General features: G+C 41.5%; 1 protein-coding gene across 1 annotated transcript in view; it reads right to left on the bottom strand.

Moving 5' to 3' along the window:
* Nucleotides 1-1,976: 1,976 nt before the first annotated feature.
* IPMK (inositol polyphosphate multikinase) overlaps nucleotides 1,977-20,396 on the bottom strand; it is a 43,854-nt gene continuing 25,434 nt past the window's right edge. The window contains exons 4-6 of the mRNA XM_086616522.1: nucleotides 17,178-17,350; nucleotides 8,716-8,797; nucleotides 1,977-7,787 (exon numbers count right to left, since the gene is read on the bottom strand). Coding sequence (XP_086472648.1) covers nucleotides 7,153-7,787; nucleotides 8,716-8,797; nucleotides 17,178-17,350 — 890 coding nt within the window. The 3' untranslated portion in view covers nucleotides 1,977-7,152. The remainder of the gene's footprint in view (nucleotides 7,788-8,715; nucleotides 8,798-17,177; nucleotides 17,351-20,396) is intronic.

The following is a 20,396-nucleotide window of genomic DNA, read 5'->3' as shown; positions in this document are numbered from 1 at the left end:
TCACTGCTTCCACTGTGCCCAGCAGAGACGCTTGTCTCCCCCAAAATATGCCAAATGAAGGAAGTCAGGACAGCAGAAAATTAGTAATTTATGTGTCGGATTGGTTTCCGGTGCAACCCACTCGCTGCAGAAAGCCTTGGCTGACCTGGAGAGGGTGCAGGAACAGATTGCCCGGGGCGAGGCGAGAGCAGGGCTGTAACATTTAGCATCCATCAGCTATTAGTCACGCTTTGTGGGACAGAGACAGGGGAAAAAAAATAAACCCAGTAGCAAAGAGCCACAAGTAGGTCTTTATGGTAAAAGAGTAGTAGGTTCGCTCTTCACACAGGGTTGGGAAACAAACAGCCTGAATGCCACGTCCATCCTGGATGGCATTTCCTTGCAGGGGGGCTCAACGCAGCTCCCCAGCTCCCCCCTGGCCCTCCCCACGAGTAATTTTCTTTGTCCAAGTCAGTTTTCAGCCACGTCAGTTCCCCAACACCTTTCACTGTGCAGCCACTCAAACCCTGACATGGGCACAAGGAAGGAGACAGCAGAGACAGGGTAAGCCCCAACTGGGCGATACCCCACTGACAAGTGATTTCAGCAGGCAGTGAAGGAGCATGGTTCCTCCTTCACTCTAAAACAACAAGGAAACGGGGTTTTCTTTAGAGGATTCTTCAATACGTAGCCACCGTTCAGATTTTTAAAATATAAAACCCCATAAAAACTAGATCTTCACAAAACTATGCTGCTTGCTACGTTTGTAGCCTCACCCCATTTTTAACCATTTCTTCAACTCTGGAGCACAGGAAGGCAGGCTGAGCGGCCCCACAGGACACCACCAAGACATTGAGAAAACATTTAGAAAGCTTTTGGTATAAAAGTAAGACAGCACATTTAAAAAATAAAATTAAACCAAATAATACCCTCCCCCCCCCCCCCCTCAAAACCAAACAGGTTTACAATGCAACAGGAAGGCTGTTCCTGCAGGCTTTCAGAATTAGGGATGCAAAGGGCTTGCAATCAACAACATAGCCTCTCAAGGACCTGTTAAGTGTTTTCTAGCATGAGTTTAAAGGATTATAGAAATTTTAGATACAGATGCCCTGCATAAACAATTTAATTCATTTACTCAAAGGGATGGTGTAAAATAAGATTGTTGTGCTCTGTACTCCAAAAATGACTGCAGGCATTGTCTGCAAGTACCCCTTAGCTGGAAAACACTATTAATTGGCACCAACTGTTCCAATATAATTACAACCACGATGCCCATCAGTTGATTAATTTAATTTAGTTTTTGCCTCGGCAAAGCAATAACTCCGTTGCCTTCCTTCACATAGGCAGTAAATTGTTTCCTATGCAGCTCACAGGATCCTGCTTTACCAGCCAGAGCACAAACAAAAAATGTAGCTTTTCCACATTTTCACCTCTGCCTTCCTTTTACTGCCTGACTACTCACCCTGTTCTGAAAGGACAAGGAGAAAAATCAAGTCAGGTTTAACACCCTTAAGCTGTGATTTTCACAGCTTTCAATCAAGCATTTATGGTAATCTTGAGGTTTGATTATTCTGGTGTAAACCAGCCATTTTCTCATGGCTCATCAAGGCCTGAACAGTCCCAAATTTATAAAAAATCCTCCCCCCTGCCCCCTCTCTGTGTCTCAGTTAGGTGGATGACTTTACCTTCACCAATCCCCTTTCCATTCAGAGAAGCACTTCCGAGCAGGGAAGAAGGTTTTAGGAAAATACTATGGTGGACTGCTACGGACATGGAATACAACGCTGACCAACGATTCGCATGCAACACAGCAAAGCATGAACTTCTGTGCAAAAAAAAAAAAAAAACCCCACAAGTTCTGTTTTGAAGGTTTATTGGAGAGGGGCTGGGTTTGTTTTTTGTTTGTTTGTTTGTTTTTGTGTGGTTTTTTTTTTCCATTTTTTAGAGGTGACTCTTGTATACCAAAGCAGGTATTCCAAACAAATAACAGCAACGGATGCCATGACAAAAAAATACGGTGGTAAAGCAGAACTAGTAAATCCAAGGTGAACACCCATTATAGAGCACATAGAAAAGAAAAGAAAGAAAGAGGGATTAATCAGTACAGGTATATTCAGGAAAATTTTTCCTAAACAATCTTCCTGTATTAAAAAGAAACCAATTATACTTGCAAGTCACTTGCAGAAAATTTTAATAATTTGCCAAATATACAGCTATTAGAATTACCCTAAATATCACTTATAATTAAGTTACAAAAGTTGGTAGATAGCATAGTACAATGTTCTATAAAATAAACACATGTAATATTAACAATACCCCCTGCAGTCCAATAATGGCAAAAAATAGCAAATGAAATCACAAACACTTAGAAATTAGAGGAGACTGAGTGATGGCTTTAGACATTCGAATCAAAGAAACTGAGACCAGACTAGACTAGATACATTCATCCATCAAGCATAATTCATGTAGAATTTTAGATTTTAAAAACAATTAACGACACGACATTAGGTGCAATAATTTCACATGCTTTCATTTCTCTTCCAGTACAGTTCCCAGAGTATTAAAGTGCCTTTGTGCACTCTAGTTTCGTTTGTAGTCAGGTGCAACACACGTCATATTTGGAAGTTACTTCATAGGTCACTGTTTAAAACAAAACCAAACAACAAACTACTTGAACCAATGCACACGATTCAAACCAAGGGGGTTTTAAAGTACCTTTGCTCTGACTATTTGCTGTTCAATGTCATATCACAAACTAATTAAACTCCAAATAGATGGGGCCCATCTCCACAAAACAAGACTACAGTAAAGGATATTTCTTAAAATGTTTTTTCTGCTGTATAATCCTTAGCTTTTCTTATTTTTTTCTCCTTTCAAACACTACTCAAACAGTTCCATTTGTCCTTTGGATGACTACCTTCTCTGCAGCTTTCATTTACAGATTGCCGTGAACGTGGAAAACCGGCAGCGTTGGGCCTGTGGCTATGGAGAGGCAAGTACTTCACAGGTGACATCCTGCCACGGTCTGTTGTAACTTGATGAATACGCGTGGCATGTTCTCCCTGTGAGACCCTTGAAGACTTGCAGCCTTTGGATCTCACCCGTAGTGATGACCTGTGCTGCAGAACTGACCACATGTCCTACTCAAGGCTCCTTGTGACTTTCACCTCCTCCCACTACGCTCCCTTCTTAAACCCAAACCTCAGTACTCATTGCAGTAAGAAAAGGAAAACCTCGTGCAGCTTGGCTGTCACTCACCTTGCCCCCAAAACGTCCTCTTCAAAACACAGGTAAAGCAGCATCCTAAAACCTACGAGCCAGCCTCCCATCAAAGTATGCTCTCCACTAACATTCCACTTCTACTCTTCCATGGGAAAGAGTGCAAAAGGGAGGTTGCGTTTCCCACAGCGTCTGAGACATTTCGATGGTGTTTTTCAATATCTGCACTTTAAGAGCAGTTACAGGGGCATAAGGTTTTTTTAGGAAATAAAAATTTCATTTTAAATCACTCCACAATGATGCTACAGAAGGTTACCAGTGGCAAGGGCTGAAGAAGGCACTCAGGAGGAGAGCTTACTTGGAGAAAAAAAAAAGAAGAAAAAAATTAGGAGGGATGATGAACAACTAATCATAACTTGAAACAGCAGATGTGGACTCAGATCAGCGGGAGCTCGCTGCAGGTGAGGAAGTTTTACTGGGGCTTTCTATGTATAACACACTAACATTACCTAAAATATCACGTGCATCAAAGCATTTCAAGAACGTATGCACTCTGTTCATCAAACTAAAGGGAATTAGCAATTTCCTAATCTACTGAGTACTTTAAAAGTTCTCCATGAAACTGTTATGGACAAGAACAGTCTGACTAAGCACTACAGCAGAAAAAAAATCGAAAACAGCACAAGTTTCAGGGGAGTCTTAACTATATGTAAAGTCTCTGGTTTAGTTTGTAAAATGATTTGATTAAAATAGTTGAAACATCTCAGAATGGTACAATAATTTCCAATGTAAATTTATGCAACAAATTCCACCCATATCCAAAAATACCATATCTGTAAATGTTCTTTTATAAAACCTTACACAATTCAAGCTCTTGTTAGGTAAGCCTATAGACAATTCCCACAATCACCTAAGGTAGAAAGTCTTCAGAAAAGTATATTCTCAGAGAGTACATGAACGACAACGCTTCCACGAATCTTCCCTTTCGACAATAGATTCTGCTAAATCAAACTCCTATTGCTCGAAATTAAAACAGATGGGTTTCCTCAACAACAGCTACACCACGCCAGTCTGGGGAAGGGACCTGCTTTCAGTTTTATGGGACAGAAATACCTACAAGCCTATTATTGTTTCCACAAAGATTTCCATGTAACTGTTACCTGTCCTGTACGCTGGCATCACCGGGAGGAAGGGAGGGAGTTCGATGGCAACTTACTATGCTTAGTGAACAGTGTCTCCCTCTTCATTTTCTAATTAATTCTGTAATCTGTTTAACGATTTCTGTGAATACGGCTCCAACTAGAACTGAAGACAAACCAATCAGATTCAAAACACTAGAAACACCAACTCTAAAATGTGCAAGAACAATGTGAACATGGCGCCTTTGCAGGCATGAATTCACAGCTGGTACTATCCCAAAACACCCCTACAGCAAGCTTTAGTTACACAACTTCCAATTCAAAATACTGTTACCTCTCGAGCTACATTTTAAATTAACAGAAATACATCCATAATAAGTACTGGTAAAAAAAAAAAATATGATAAAATCATTTTATTTTTTTTTATTCAAAATATTCTGACGGTTTAACAATATTCCAGGTGCATTACAAACACTGCCATAGTCAACACAACAATCAATACTTGAAGAGCATTCAAACACTGAAGACATATCTTAAAGCAGAGACAGGAGAGTGCGCTTATACTAAGAGCATATGGATCATTTTCCAATAACTGACTTCTTTGAGGCAGATGTCTGATTTCTCTGGCACAAGGTGGATGAAAATCCGTAAGAGATGAATTACAGAGGACGAAAATTCAGACGTATAAATGTTTTCCGCTGTATTTTCTAGAAAACACTGTGAATTTATCATACAAGGCCACTAGCAGCCTAGACTACTCTACTGTTGACTATTTACGGGACAGAAAAACAAAATCATAACAGAGAAACCAGCGTCAAAGCAAACGAAACCACAAACCCTTCCTAGAATATGGCTTAAATTAATTTACAGAGAGTCTGGAATATATTAACTATATGGTGCAATGGAAATACCAGGTAGAAAAAAACCACTTCATCTTCCTGATATTTTCCCCTCAGCCTTCACTGTAATTTGCATGAAATTTTCCACAAACTGATACTGCCTATCCCGCAAGCGTCTTTTCCCATGCTTCAAAAACATCATGCTACCCACAGATTGGTTTCATTCCTGAATGTATTGGCCAATACTAGCTCTGAAGTTTACACAAGGTAGTTCTACACATAATACCCTGTTTCTTCCAATTAACGCAGGTTCTCAAAGAGCGAAAATTTCAGCTTTTTTTTTTTTTTTAAACAGTGTATTTGTCTGAAAAAGTACTTATCTCTTTCTGATACAGAAAACAGATGTCAAACGGAGAGTTTGCAAAGACACGTACACAGATGAGTGCATAGTGCAGAACACGACACAGGGAGAGCAGCAAGGCCACAGTGTCGCGTTAAGTCCGCATGTAAAAGATGTATGTTTCCAAGGGCCAAATCCATTCTAAAGAGTTTGACTTCTAGGGCTTGCTTAAAGCCTTCAAATCTGGCTCTGTGGATGGCAAGACTCCTCCGTCCCAACTTCTCATTTCCCTGACTATATAGGCATGGTAGGACAGCCACACACGCAGCATATGGAAGAGAGACATCAAAAACGCTTTGGATACATCATACCGATCTCATATACTCCATATGAAAGCTTTAATTTTTCCTGGGGAAAAGAAGGAAGTGGGACAACTTTCAAATTTACACAGCTTGCCTGTGTGTCATTTAAAAAAAAAAAAAAAAAGAAACCAAACGAAACCAAGCCTGCTTTAGCCCAGGGTAAGAGAGCCACAACTCCGCTGCGACACACGCAGGTACGCCTGGTTGCTCCAGGGCTGAACGGGATCGTCGCAGCAAAGGGTCCCTCACCCGTATCGCTGCTCGGCGTTTCCAGTCGGTGCTCCCCAGCAGTGGAAGTGTGAACCGCTTGTTGCAAAACACAAGCGGCAGACGGCTAGAGGAAATCTCTGTACGAACACTCAAAATGCGTTTTTCCCCCCCATTCAATTAGTTTGCTCTTAAAAGCAATGTTTTTGGAGAAGGGCCATCAGAACAAAGGAGTGAGGCATTTCCCTTAGTCACAACATCAGACACTCCATTTACAGACTGACAACCTCCTAAACCAAATCAACTCCTGGAACATCTCGGGTTTTCATTCTTTTTCTGAGGAACAGCAAGTTTCTCTAGCAGTTGTGCAGTTTAAGCCTGTTACGGTATTTCACTCCAGCATTTCCTTAGCACCTCAACACAAATTACGTTGTAGCTTGTCTGTGGTGGACATCGGCTACGGACAACCACCAAGAGGGGAAGTGCCCACATCAGGGCTGTAAGAACAGCAGTATCGTCCCATGGTACGGACAAGCACTTTGTGATACACTGGCTTCCAAGTTAGACTACTGACTCAAAACGGGATTTCTCTCCGAGTAGAGTTAGCTCCAGTTATTCAAACACAGTAAACACAAGAGGGCAGTACTGAGGATGTCAATCCTGCACGTTTTCCTACAGAGTTTTCAGTCCATTTTCTAAAAACCTGGTAAAGGAGATACGGCTCAGTGTCAGGGCTAAGTGGGCAAATGTCATCGATGCTAAAGTCGTTATGGGAACTAACATAATCCTTGTACTCCTTGGATTTAGGCAAATCACATACATTTTGCTCTACTAATTTACCTATCCTGCTTCATCTCAAGTATCTTCATCCTTTCACACTCCCTAATTAACTATCAATTATTTTCCTGAGTGAGATTATAAAAAGTTAAACCCTTCTACCAAAAGTACAAAGACAAATAAAATATAGAACAATACAAACCCAGTTATACAGCATTACAAGTGCAGAAATTCTTCATGTTGTTTCTCTTCTTTATCATTGGCCCCCAGTAAAAACCATAGCAAAGAATTTAGTTATCCAAAATATTTTGAAGTACTGTGATTAAATTCTTCAGACCATAAATGTAGCCCTCATCCTTTGTGTTGCTGGGAAACACATGAGCAAAATCTATCATTCGGACTTCTACGTTTGCGCTTTCCTTGATCTCCGCTGGCATGTGACAGAAAACTTTTTCCAGTTGGGGTATAACGTTTCCGTTCAGATGCTCCTGTGTAATGCACGTGCTGCTTTTCCACACGTTGTCTTGCTCCAAGCTTTCAACTTTCAGCGAGAGTTGACTGTGGTGCCTCTTTGAGTAAGCTTTTTTATGAAGTGCATAAAATTTGGACAAGCCTTTACTTACAGAGGCCTCGATTTTTCCATTCTCTCTAGAATTTATTACATGAATATTATTGTTATACTCCAGTATGTCTCCACCTGATAACAGTCCCTTGGGCACTCCTCTCTTCTCTGCCAAGGTGACATCACTCAACCGCATGGTTGTTGCCTGACAGGAACCTTCATAAACGAAGAGTAATGAGCTTGCATAAAAGTTGAGTTGCTTCTGGCCCTCAAACCACTCCAAAATTTTTTCAATCTTCTGAATGCTGGCAGCTATCGCATCTTTTCTCAAGCAGTACCCATTGTGGAAAAACTTTGAGATGCCTGCAAGAAATAAGACAGGTTTGGGGATTATTTTCACCTCTCAAAAGAAATCCAACATTTTGCATCTCTTCTGGGATGAGAAGAGTTCTTGATTTGAAGAAACAGACAGCTTTCACATAGTCTTCCTTTCAGGTGATTATTAACTAAATCAGAAGCGAACCGAGGAACTCAGATACCTTCAGTCACCCCACCTGTATAAGACCTGCTGTACCATACTACAGATTGGGCTTGGACTGAAATAAAACTAATTGGTATTTCAAAGAGTAGACAGACATGGCTCCTGCTGCGCAGGTCATTTTAGGAGCTATCTGGACTGTTTTGGGCAGGGACCCATTAAACTTGCAAGGGATAAACAAGCTCAAGCAGCTCTTTATCACGAGTGACAGAGCTGATGAGTTAGTGCCAGCTCTGGAGAGGGGTGTGTTTACACGTGTGTCCTTCTGTCCCTCAAGTGGGGGACAGATTAATGCATGTCAATTAACAACTAACTTGAAGTAGTTATCACCACTAAACAGCCGTATGATGGTAGCATTTTATTTATTGTTAATACAGAGCAACACATGGATTGACTTCAACTGGGAAGGTCTCTTCAATTGAAAGATGCATTGAAAGTAGCTTTCTAATATCAGAGACAGGATATCTTCACAGAAGACAACTACAGATAAAAATATACGTATTATAAAAACATTTACTACTGCTAAAAGATTTCTATTTCATTACCATTTCAAAGCTGCAAAGAAATTGAATTCTACCACTATCACCCCCTTATTAGTAGTAAAAGACATGTGATGAGGAAATTCCTATGGACTACACCGCTGGCACAGTCGACTGCAAATTCAATTTAGGATCAACAGGTGGTTCAAACGATACAGGAAGCAGCTAAACCCATCTGGGAAGAGGAGAAGATCTGACACACAAATTCCCTTACCATCCTTCACTGTTTCCTTTGTCAAGCTCCTCCCATAGTGCTGGTTTTGCGTCTCATAGCTGTCAGAAGACACATGGTAAACCTGCAAGAAACAAGGAGATAACTCTGTACTTATTTCCAACCACCAGTGTTTCTGCAGAGCTCTGTGACACCTTACAGACAGGCTACAAAATCTTTGGGATTATCCGGCCCTCGCAGAGCTTTGTTACTTGCAGCGGCCGGCGCTGCCCTCTAGTGCTCTCATCTGCAAAAATCCTCCCCCTTCACATCTTTGGCTCTGAGCTACAGCTTTCCTGCGTTAGAAAGACATCGTTATGTCCGCAAAAAGCAACATATCCATTACAGGAAAACATTTTCTATGGCACCTGCCTTGCAAATCAATGCTACGACTTGAAAGTGTCATACTTCTACCCGTGTTATTACGAATATCAAATCAGTAAGACGTAGCAAACTCAAAAACACAATGCAATTATTTTGCAATTCTTGAAATTGTAAAAATATCAAGCACAGCAGCAAAACAATAAGAAATACCATAATGAGCTCCATGAGACCCATCTGAAACTATCATTGTTGACACAAATGAGGTTATACTAAATAAGTGACAGCAGTCGAGTGAAAGCTCTGTTCCAGCACTGATAGCGGGTACATCAGCTCTTGCCTGAAAGGGAGGCAACTCCTACGGGCACAGTTTTGTCCATATCAGGAATTGTACCAGCTTAACAACTTAATTCAAAAGCGTTTTACACACAGACGTGTTTTCTCTCTAACTGAAATAATTTCCATAGTAGAAACGTGCCAGCCAGTCAGGCCCAACGTGATTTGTGTAGGAGAGCGTAGACAACTCTTGTTTGCAGAAATAATGGTGTTACCAAGCAGGCGGCCGTCTCTGGCAGAAACTCTGCACTTGGTGCTCGTTCAGACCACCCAACCCTGCGGCACCCATCCTGGCTGTGGCGCTCCGCACCCGCCGTGCAAAGAGAGGATCCCACAGGAAGCAAGTCGGGGTGCACCGGTGAGGCACCTGCCCCCCATCCCTCCCCTTCGGGGTAATTTTCTTGCTGCAGCCCACAGGGGAAGTCCAGGACAGTGAAACATCAGGACATAAAAAGGAGTGATTCCTGAGCAATAATTAAAAAAAAAAAGTAAGAATTTGGTTTCCGTCGCAGCCCCCCACCCTGAAGCCTCTCTCCTCCATCCAAACCACAACGAGGACAATATGAAAACACTAGTCCATAACTCATCCTTCGCAAAGTAGCTGGGAAGAAAAACCTCAGATAGCTCTTATTTTGACAAAAAGATAGAAGTAATTAAATTCAGTGTCCCCGAGAAACTTAAATCACAGTGTGTGGAAAGTGATTTAAGTCATCAACCATGAATTAAAGAGGCAGTAAGTAATCGTGGTTGTACTAAAGCAGTAACAGTTGTAAGCCTGAATGTTTAAACTTACTCAGTAGCAGAGACACTTCCCACTGTTATGGTTCCTATTTCCACCGTTACAACACTTACAGAAGCATCATAAAGTTATGATACTTATAGAAGTATCAAAAGGCCCTGATGTCTATAAATTGCAGAAGAGCACAGCAGAGGTGAGTTATTTGAATACAGCATCTGACAAGTGTGATTTTGGTTTCCCAAAACCAATCATTTTTCACCACTTTTTATTTTCAAAGCACATAAAGAGGTACAGCACACAACATCAGAACCCAAAGATTACTTACGGAAATACTTCAGGTACCAAAGCCACCTTCAAAAACATAGAATCATAGAACCGTTTGGGTTGGAAGGGACCTCAAAGATCATCTCGTTCCAACCCCCCTGCCATGGGCAGGGACACCCTCCACTACACCAGGTTGCCCAAAGCCTCATCCAACCTGGCCTTAAACACTTCCAGGGATGGGGCAGCCACAACTTCTCTGGGCAACCTGTTTCAGTGCCTCACCACCCTCTGAGTGAAAAATTTCTTCCTTAGATCTAATCTAAATCTGCCCTCTTTCAATTTAAAGCCATTGCCCCTTGCCCTATCACTGCAAAAAGTCTCAAAATTTTTTTAAATTTTAAGAGTCACAAGCCAAAGGTAATTAAATAAAGCAAGAATTAAAAAAAATATATATTGCTTAGGAACTGGATCAAGAGCCTGCCAGCTATATCTAAGTTTTCACTAGCTGTGTCTTCATTTTAACAATATTAAATATTCTTGTTTAGTTGGTCTCGGGGCAGCTTCCTCCACACACCAGCACTGAAGCACGCTCCTGAAGGAATCATCTTGTTTACCAGAACCTTATCTCTTCCCCGTAGGAGCTAACAGTTTTTGCGACATGGGCACTTGCTCAAAAACACTGATTAAGATCTGCAAGCTCATTTTGTTTTCCAAAGAAACGCTGGAGCAGCACATAAGCCCTCTGTGCTTCCGAGCTGGGCTTCCCGTGAAGCCACCCTGCCTGTTACAGGTTGCACAAAAACATTCCCCAAAATGGCTTTCTATGGAGTTTAAAAACACCCAGGAAGATGTGCATGTCTTGCATCAAGAGTGCATTTTTATCGACACAGAATGGTTGATGGCAAACCACCAAGTCTCACACGCACACCAACAGTGGAACGTATATATTTAACTCTCCTGTGAGCAAGCAAAGACTCAGAACACCCTTAGTACTGACGGGCTTGGCTCCAGACAACAGAATCATAGAATGGTTTGGGTTGGAAGGGACCTCAAAGATCATCTAGTTCCAACCCCCCTGCCATGGGGGGGGGACACTCCACTACACCAGGTTGCCCAAAGTCTCATCCAACCTGGCCTTGAACACTTAGTAAAGGGCAACGTATACAGGTAATCACGAAAGTATCCCCCACGTTAGCCAAAGAGCTGTCTCTGAACACTGCTTCGAGCCTTTCCTCAACTGCAGGTCAGTGACTATGTGAAACATTCCTGGAAAAACTCAACCAAACAGAAATAAGCCTCATACTGAAAGCAGAGGAACAGAAACCCAAGTTCCAACAGAAATAATCTTTCGTCAATTCTTCCTTCACCCTCACCTACCCTCCCACAAAACACAGCGACAGCTGTGCTGTAGTAGCAGAAGACCAAAATCAACTTCCTGGTCTACAGACCTCTTCCTTCACCGTGCTTTTGTTCACACTGTCATAGCTACTGATCTGCTACTAACCCTTCCCAAAAGGATATTTGCCTTTGAACCAACCTTTTTCCATATCCCTGTTGTCGCAGCTGTCGGTAGTAGCCCACTTCTGTCAAAACAATGCCAAGTCACAGAAGTCGTACCTGTAACCTTAACAACTGCTGAGAAATTAGGCAGGGACATCTCATTTCTTGTCCACCTGCCACAGCTCATTACGTGCTTGCTCTGTATTCACAGGGAATTCCACTGTACAGGGCAAGATGAAGAAAACTCCCTACGTGATCCGCAAAACATCGCCTCCAAGAAAACTCCTGCTTCATCAATGACTTCTATCCAGCCTTACTACACAAATCAGAGCAGTTTCCGCTGACTATGCGGAGGCTCCTCCTTGCACCTACAAGCAGCTCCTGTTCGGTGAGCTTTCTGCATGAACAGAACTGGAATCCAGCACGCTAACAGGTTCCATTTTTCAATTAGTAGTAGTAGGGACTCTGTCAAAAAAACAGATGATCAACTGTTAAGAGAAATTATCTTTGGACTTTCTCAACCTGCACTTGGCTTTTGTTTCCCCACGAGGTGTTAAGTTATCGCTGCTTGCGGACACACATCTATTTTTGTACTCCGTTTTCAACTACTGTTAGTTCACCTAACCAGGGAAACCTTGAAGCAAAATAAAAAGTTGGTCCAGAATGCTCTTTAAATAAAATAAAAGGCACAACCCTCACAAGATCTCAACAGTGAGAGACAGTTTGGAAACCTTGCGACTGCAGCTTCAGGATGTTAAGCTGAAGACTGGATTCGGGAAAACAAATATCAAATGTTACGTAATGTTATTTACGGCAGTTCAGTACTGGCTTCCATGGCAAAGCTGGAAAACACACATGTTGTTCAAATACTTATCTGTGGCAACTCCCTAACTCCCAGAAAGCATAATTTAAATAGGTATTAATTAAGACTAGAATGTTTGGTGGAGACACTGCTATTACAAATAAAAATCTCCATTAAATAACTTGCAGACCTCCTTCACATCTGCAAAAAATAGTAACTAATCCACGTCACCAGAACTGGAAAATAATATTTTGAGCAGGTTCATACCGTACCACAGCGGGGTACCTGCAGAGCAAAACTGACTCGATTGAACGCATGATACAGACTCACGCCCCACTGACATTCCCAGTGTCGGAAGTGGTTTCCCACAGAGCTCCCAGTGCTCGTCCCTGTTCCTGCAAGGGCAGCCTGGGACCCGCTCTCCTAAGCAAGGACACGGAAATTAGAGATGCACACTCTGATGCCGAGACATCCAGACTTCAAAGGGCAAAAAGCTGAGCTGTCCACTCCTCGTACTTTTTTCCATAAATATACTTAAGAGTCACCCCTATTTCACACTCACACAGGTACGAGCGAGCGAGCGTTCAAATATTACACAGTTTTCTGTTTATAGGAAGGCACCCCTGCGCTCCTAACTGGCAGCTGAAGGTCAGCACCCAGCCTGCTGCCAAAACCAGAGCCAGTCGAAAGCAGGGGGTAAGCAGGCAGCACCCCAGCTACCCTGAGGCCATGCCACATCAGCATCAGGCCACCACCTTCGCAGGGGACAACTCCAGCGCCAGACCGAGCCCCACACCCACAACTGAGAACCTCTCGCCCGGCCCTCATGATTGTCCCTATAGAAACACACAGGTTTCCCTCATGTCTGAAGAATCCAAGGTTTCTCCGCAGTCCTGTGATCTCTCAGGGACTGATCCTGCCACAGCAGAAGATGCAAACACCAAGTTTTAACAAGCCTTATTTCCTTTTTTTTTTTTAAAAAAAACCCAACACCTTATGTTGCTGTTGCTAGACCACAAGTGATGGAAGTAGACACTTCCCTGCTTGCTGCTGGCTTGAAAATTCAGCACGGGATGGATGCATCCCCGCTCCCCTGTTTCTAACCCTATACTTAGGTATTATTCTATCTGTTTTGCTTCTTTCTTTATCCTTCTGATACCTGACAGCGTGCTTTATATGATTAAGTATACCACCAAATGCTCTGAAAATCAATACGACGTTTTAGTAAGGTCTGCACGTAAGTCAAGCCGTAGAATGAAATTATGTTGAAACTAACGCAGTGAAAAAGCAGAATAATAATCTCCTAAATAAAAGAAATAACAACACTGCAGTTGTATCACGAATCAGTTTAAAAACAGCTTAATACATAATTTTGGACTCTCAGAACTTCCATGGAGCACCTCATTAGAATAAATTTCTTTTATGCCTTCTTTTTACATAATAAGAGGGAATAAAAAGAGGTTCTCTCATCACATCCATCATCAGCTGTTTCCTAACATACAGGAAATCTTATCAGCCATAAGGACACAAGCGGACCAGCTGTCATGTACATGACGAATCTTTCGTGTGATGCAGGATTTAACAGCTTTTATTATTCCTCCCTTCCTAAATCTTGTTCTTAACAAACCAGAGATTGTCAAAACTACCATGATACTAGGAAGGGTTCACAAAGAACTCATAACATGGACTCGGTCACAGTCATTTTTAAAATATCTTGCAGGAACATGTGCTGTAGATGAGGAACTTCACTTGTGAGAACAGCTTTGATGAGGCCTCTGCATTACTGCATGCAATAGTTCACAGGCACAAATGATAAAAGTACATGATGGATTATACTGGTCAAGTTACGTAATCACCAGTTTGCGCTTTGAAAACATGTCTCACAAATATCATGGACCCTGCGATATGGCAATCGGTACGTTCTGGAAGACAGAACATACCTGCAGAAATTGGGAACCGTGGATTCTGAACGGATTGCGAATCCAAAACGAGATCACAACCCACACGTTCTGCTTGTGTTCAACAGCGTACAAACCACTTCGTTTTCAACTCTGCACGTGCTGCAAAGACACTTCCTATATATTTATGTCTACTACTGAAACCATCTTGCAACTTGGAGTTTTGCTGCTGGAACTGTACGTTAGTTTTCCAGTTTGCATTTAAACTCTCACTACTTCCATAACAAATCTATGTCCTCACCTGTTAAAGAAAGGAACCTCTCCACTAAAGAGGAAACTGGGTTTTTAACCAATGTTATTTAAACAACAGTGTTTTCTAAATGCATTTCCACACATTTATTCTGCCCATTCAGTGCATTAAGATAAGTATAGTTTAGCACATGCCGAATGTCAGAAGTATGTTCATAAATCAAAGCCAGAGAGGAGACCCCCTTCTTTTAAGGACAAACTGTATCTATTTTATCTATTAAACAGATGACTGCTTCTTTATCAGTGCGTAAAAAACACTGTGTTAACGGCTCTTGGGGTAAAAACTCAATGTAAGAAATTTTTGGGGTAAAACAACCCCACCTAGAACACATTTTGCTTGTACCTCATCACAACAGCTTGTACAACGTGTGTTTTAAAAAACACAGATAACTACATTTTCATTTACGTTTCCTGGCCCTCTCTTTCTTGGTCTCCTAAAACAGTAATAAGCAAGCCCACCCTCATGTCAAAAACAACACTGAACAGAGAGATTAAAACCAAAACCCTCTACTTTCTCAATCGTGTTATTCCATGTTTTGTCCAGCAAACACTACCAACTGTTACGGAGCATGTTAGCTGCTACAGGTAGTAAATGCCCGTACAGGAGAGTGTTTTACATTATGGCCAGAATCTTGCAAAAACAAAGCACACAAACAGGCAGAGCGCATCCCATAACCAAGAGGGGGCAAGCTGAGCAGGGAAAACGCCTTGTGAACTCAGACTTTTCAAAGTGTTGCATGGAAAGAGGAGGAGGAGGAGGAACCTTTCGAATTCTTTTTGGAAAACAACTTCAACGTGCAATTTGGTACCAAAGGCACAAAAGAAATGTCATCTAGTTAAACACCGGATGGGAAACGGGGATGCTTGGGGGAACCATCATTACCCACATAGGTTGAAATAGGGAATCAAAAGAATTTCTGCAACGGGACAAAGATACCAATAAATGACAACAGTGGAAACGACAGTCACAAGCAAAAACACAGTGGAAGCACACATTCGTTCCTTTTGCACTGTCAGGAAACAAAGGACGTGAAGTACATTGTTTTACACATGAGATAAGAAAGGTTACGTAACGACATAAGCCAAATCCAAAGCTATAATCTCCAGCCTTCCTTCTCTATCTAAACTGTTTGACTGGTTTTTGACTCGACTCCCACGTTCCTTCTCATCGGCTTACATAATTACTGCTCATGACCACTATAATTTATAGCTGTAAAAGCTTATCTCAAGCCAGAGTTAAGGCTGAGAGCCCAGGCAATTAAGTACAAAACACGACAGAGATATTAGAATTAATTCAAACAATGGTGCGGTCTGTACGCTGTTGCTCTCTAACAGCAAAGGGGAGGCTTTTCCAAGTCTTCAGCCATTTAGGTTTGTTGATGCAGAGCTTGAGAAGCCCTGGCTTTGTGTACTGCGAGAAGGAAAACAACAAGCTCGTATCAAAAAGAAAATTATTCCTGCGCCAATCATAGCAGAGAAAAGTACTTTAAATGCTTTGCATCGGGAATTCATTACTGACATCAACACATTTATGTTACTGAGTCATAAACGTTCTGTACAGCTTTTCTTCATGTGGAAGTTTTAGAGTAGCCAACACACAAATATTAAATCCTCACCTTTCTCCTCAAGGAAATGTAACAGAGTTGGTAGGGACACCTGCAGGGCCTTCCTCATCTCAAACTAACCTTCAACTGACAGCTCTTCCTCAAGCACATCTGCATCAAAGACGTTTCCTTCTGGTGGAAAGCTTTTTTAAATGCAGAACGTAAGCAGCTATTTATATCTACACGCATCCCCTCTGAGAGCTAACTTACTCTTCCCTAAATAGAAATACGTAAAAATTATTTTCATTAAAAAAAAAAAGAGATGAAAAATTTGGAGAGGATACAGCTTGTTATTAAATTATTACAATGACTGGTTCAGTGTAAACCTCTGATATAAGCCTGAAAGTCAAAAAAATACTTGGATAATTTGAAATAGCTGCATGTGCAAGAAGAATTAATTGCAACTACATGCAGTTTTAAATAACCACAGTCCGTCACAACCCCTATACACGGATACAGAACCCACGTTGCAAACAGACTCCCAGAAGGAGAGTCTGTTTGTGAGTGAGAGCAATGTTTTGGAACATATTCCACACAACATTTGATACCAGTACTACCAACACATTCAGATAACACTTTATTTATGTTAAACTCCAGAGAATTGCCAGTTGCTGGAAGAACCAGCCGCTGCATCCGGCGTTGGACAATGGGCCAGAGCATAAGCTGGATTTGGAAAGAAAACAAGTTCTTACCCTCATGCCAAGTACCAAAAAGCCAATCTCCTCCATCAGCGGGTACTTGCTGACCTGCTGCTGTATCTTCTCAGCCGAAGCATACGGATCGTAACTTTTCTGACCTATTTTTACATCCATTATGCAAGGCTTATTAAACTTACGGGTCACATCTTCCAGTTTTAGATAGGTATCTGTTAAAAAGACAAAACTTTTGTCAACAGTGGGTCAGAGCAAAGTAATTATATAGTTTCTGCTGAGCTTCTGTGGAGGAAGGAGACTGGGTTAAGGCTTAACAACATGTGAGCTCTTTAAGAGTGAAATTTGTCTCTGAACACAGACTAAATCATGGTCATTGACACCCACAAATTCTGTTGGCATTACATTCTAAATGCCTTATTGTTCAGAAAATTGTATACAATTGAAGTGTGCTAATCTAGCACTCAAATTCAAATTATCGCCCAGACGAAATTCATGAGTAGCTTTTATTAAGTCATTAACACACTTCAAATAGCACTAATAAGCACATACAAATGCAGGTTACTACACGGCTGGTTTTGCAATGGAGATGGTGTTTTCTTTCTCTGCGTGAAATGTCTAGAATTAAACCAGCAATTTTTCTTTGTATCATTTCAAAAGTAAAATTAACATTTAAGAGTCATACTCTACAGGGGCCGAAACGCATCCCATGTTTTTTCTTTTTATCCCACTCCCACCTGTACTCATTTCTCCCAGCACACCTTTTGGGGAAAACACTCCTCAAATCCCAGACTGCCTCTCATCCATTTCCAAAAGTCCCATTGGGAGAGCGGATGGACCAAAAATCCCCAAACCTTGGAGCGCTTGAGGATTTAAAAGTATCTAAAATCTGGTCAAACTGGTTTATGCTTTTCTCCGATGCAGGTAAGAGACTATTTCCAACACAGTCTACAGCACTGGTTGTCAGAACACAACAAGAAAACAAACTTCAGCGACTGCGTGGCTCGTAGACAATTCTGCTCGGAGCAAGCTTGCACAGAATGCCAGCCCTTGCCAGGGCGTGACATGCACCAAGACAGCACACAGCACTGACACGTCTCATCCTTCGCATCAGCTCCTGCAAATCCACCCGTTAGCACTCATGAACTTCACATTCAAGTTCTTCTTTCAAGTACAGCCTATTCCATGAGTGTATTTCTTTGGCTTTAATGCAACCTGAATACACAAAAATGTTGTATTATTCCCCACTGCAGCATAATCCAAAGTGGGGATTGCCAAAGAGAGCAAAATCAGCTCAAGTTTAAAGATAGAAGTGGGACAAAGTGTCTTGTTTCGAGTTGTACAGACAGGTAACAAAACCAGTTGGAGCCAAGAGAAAGGGAACAAGCAATGTCCCATTTCCACTTAAGTAAAAACACTTTCTTAAGGATAAGAAATGAAAGGGACTTCTATTACTTGAGTAAGCCCTACTTAGAGCTCTGATTTTTACACCATCATCATCGAATGTCCCAATTCCCCACAGTACATGTGTATCAACCTGAAATAGGTTTGATTTAATTCTTAGATGCCTCCTTTATGTATAAATGGGACTAAGTACATTGTTAATGTGGAGTTATTCTCAGGAAAGCATGTCAAACCAATACACTCACTCAAAAAAATCCAGTCTTTTACTCACACACTGTATCAGCTCACATTATTTTTTTATGTTCTTTGGGCTACAGAATCCATCTAGCTACAGCAAGAAGGGTTTTGCTATAGACTAGCTCACCCATACACTAGGTTTGTTAACTACAACTGCAGGGATATCCAAGCTAAAATTGCTCATATTTAACTTTGAAAAAGCCACAGGTGGCAAACGTACTCGATATTTGCTCACTAGATATCCCCTAAGGAGAAGACAGACAAACACCCTCCCTGCCAGGAAGCGTATTCTGCATCACCTAAACTGCAGGTGCCACTTTCTCTATTCCAAGTTTTATACACAGGTCTAATTCAGTCAGATATTAGCCCAGCTGTTGGGGGGCTTTGGGGAGCCACTACTAAACCCAGGGGAGTCCACACAACCTGTTAGCTATCTGTCATTACAACAAAAATTGTAAAAATCTGAGGGTCATCCTTCACACCTATCCTTTTGGCATACGACAGAAAGCACTGTAGCCAACAGGTTCACGTCATCACTCTAAAACAACCCAGAAAACAACAACTAAATGAAATTCAAGGTTTTCAGAACTCAGCTCTCAAAAGCACTGAGCCAGAGGTATGCTATAGGAGAGGGGAAAGAAAATAAACACAAAAACATGTCAGAAAACAGCTGCAGCCCTTCTCCACCAACTCCAAAACGGTTTGGATTACATTGCAAGCACCTCCAGACTCAAACTGTTACAATACAAAATGACACAAATTGTAAATTACCACAAACTATAAAAATTGGTTAGATGCCATGTTTTTATCAACCCCAAAAAATACAACTGTATATTAAGTAGTGTAAATCAGCTACTTCCATAATGCAACCAAAAATGAACCCATAAAAATAACTGACTTAAAAAGTAGAACTTCAGTCTCCCAAAACCTGGCATGCTTCCCTTCAGTCAACACGCAGGCAAGATGGTCATGCTCCTTCCATTAAAGGGATTTGTAGAGCACCTACGGTTATCCGCTGTCCTCTACTCCACTGGTCCAAATCCCTCTTTTAAGCATAGAGCACTAGCATTCAGCACCTCCAAACATGTAAAAGTTGCAAAAAAGTTGTAAGTAGCTGTCACTTTTTAGTTCCCCATCCATTTCAGGTCTGTGAAGCTAACATATCTCCTTCACTGACCTCCTAAAAATGTAAAAATTATTTAAAAAAATTAAACATTAAAATAACTTGGGAGCTAACACTAACCTTGGGAAATACTAATTACTCGGTGAAGCCTGTGGATTATTGAGAAATGACTCATCTCTCTCACACTTTTTTGGAATTATTATTTAAGTCTTGACCGTTAGCTAACGGCTAGCTCGGAATTAAGACTGCGTTACATTCGTTTGATGCACACCCCTACTCTCAAAAAGCTTTTTGTCCCGGAGAGAGCAATGCCACCACACATCAAGCATTACATCAAGTTATTTTTTCTAATTACAGCTTCAGAAAAAAATGCATCAAGTGTTTAAGCTTTGTTTTTGTCCTGGCAGTGTTCAGTTCTTGTTTGCATTGTGTTCAGATCTATGGTCTGCTGAAAGAGACCCCAAAACCACAGCACCAGAACATGTCACGACTTTCAG

The sequence above is a fragment of the Tauraco erythrolophus genome, chromosome 9 (genome assembly GCF_009769465.1).
Source record: "Tauraco erythrolophus isolate bTauEry1 chromosome 9, bTauEry1.pri, whole genome shotgun sequence".
Taxonomy (NCBI): Eukaryota; Metazoa; Chordata; class Aves; order Musophagiformes; family Musophagidae; genus Tauraco; species Tauraco erythrolophus.
The sequence above is the reverse complement of the archived record's forward strand: the minus strand, read 5'-3'. Positions and strand labels throughout refer to the sequence as shown.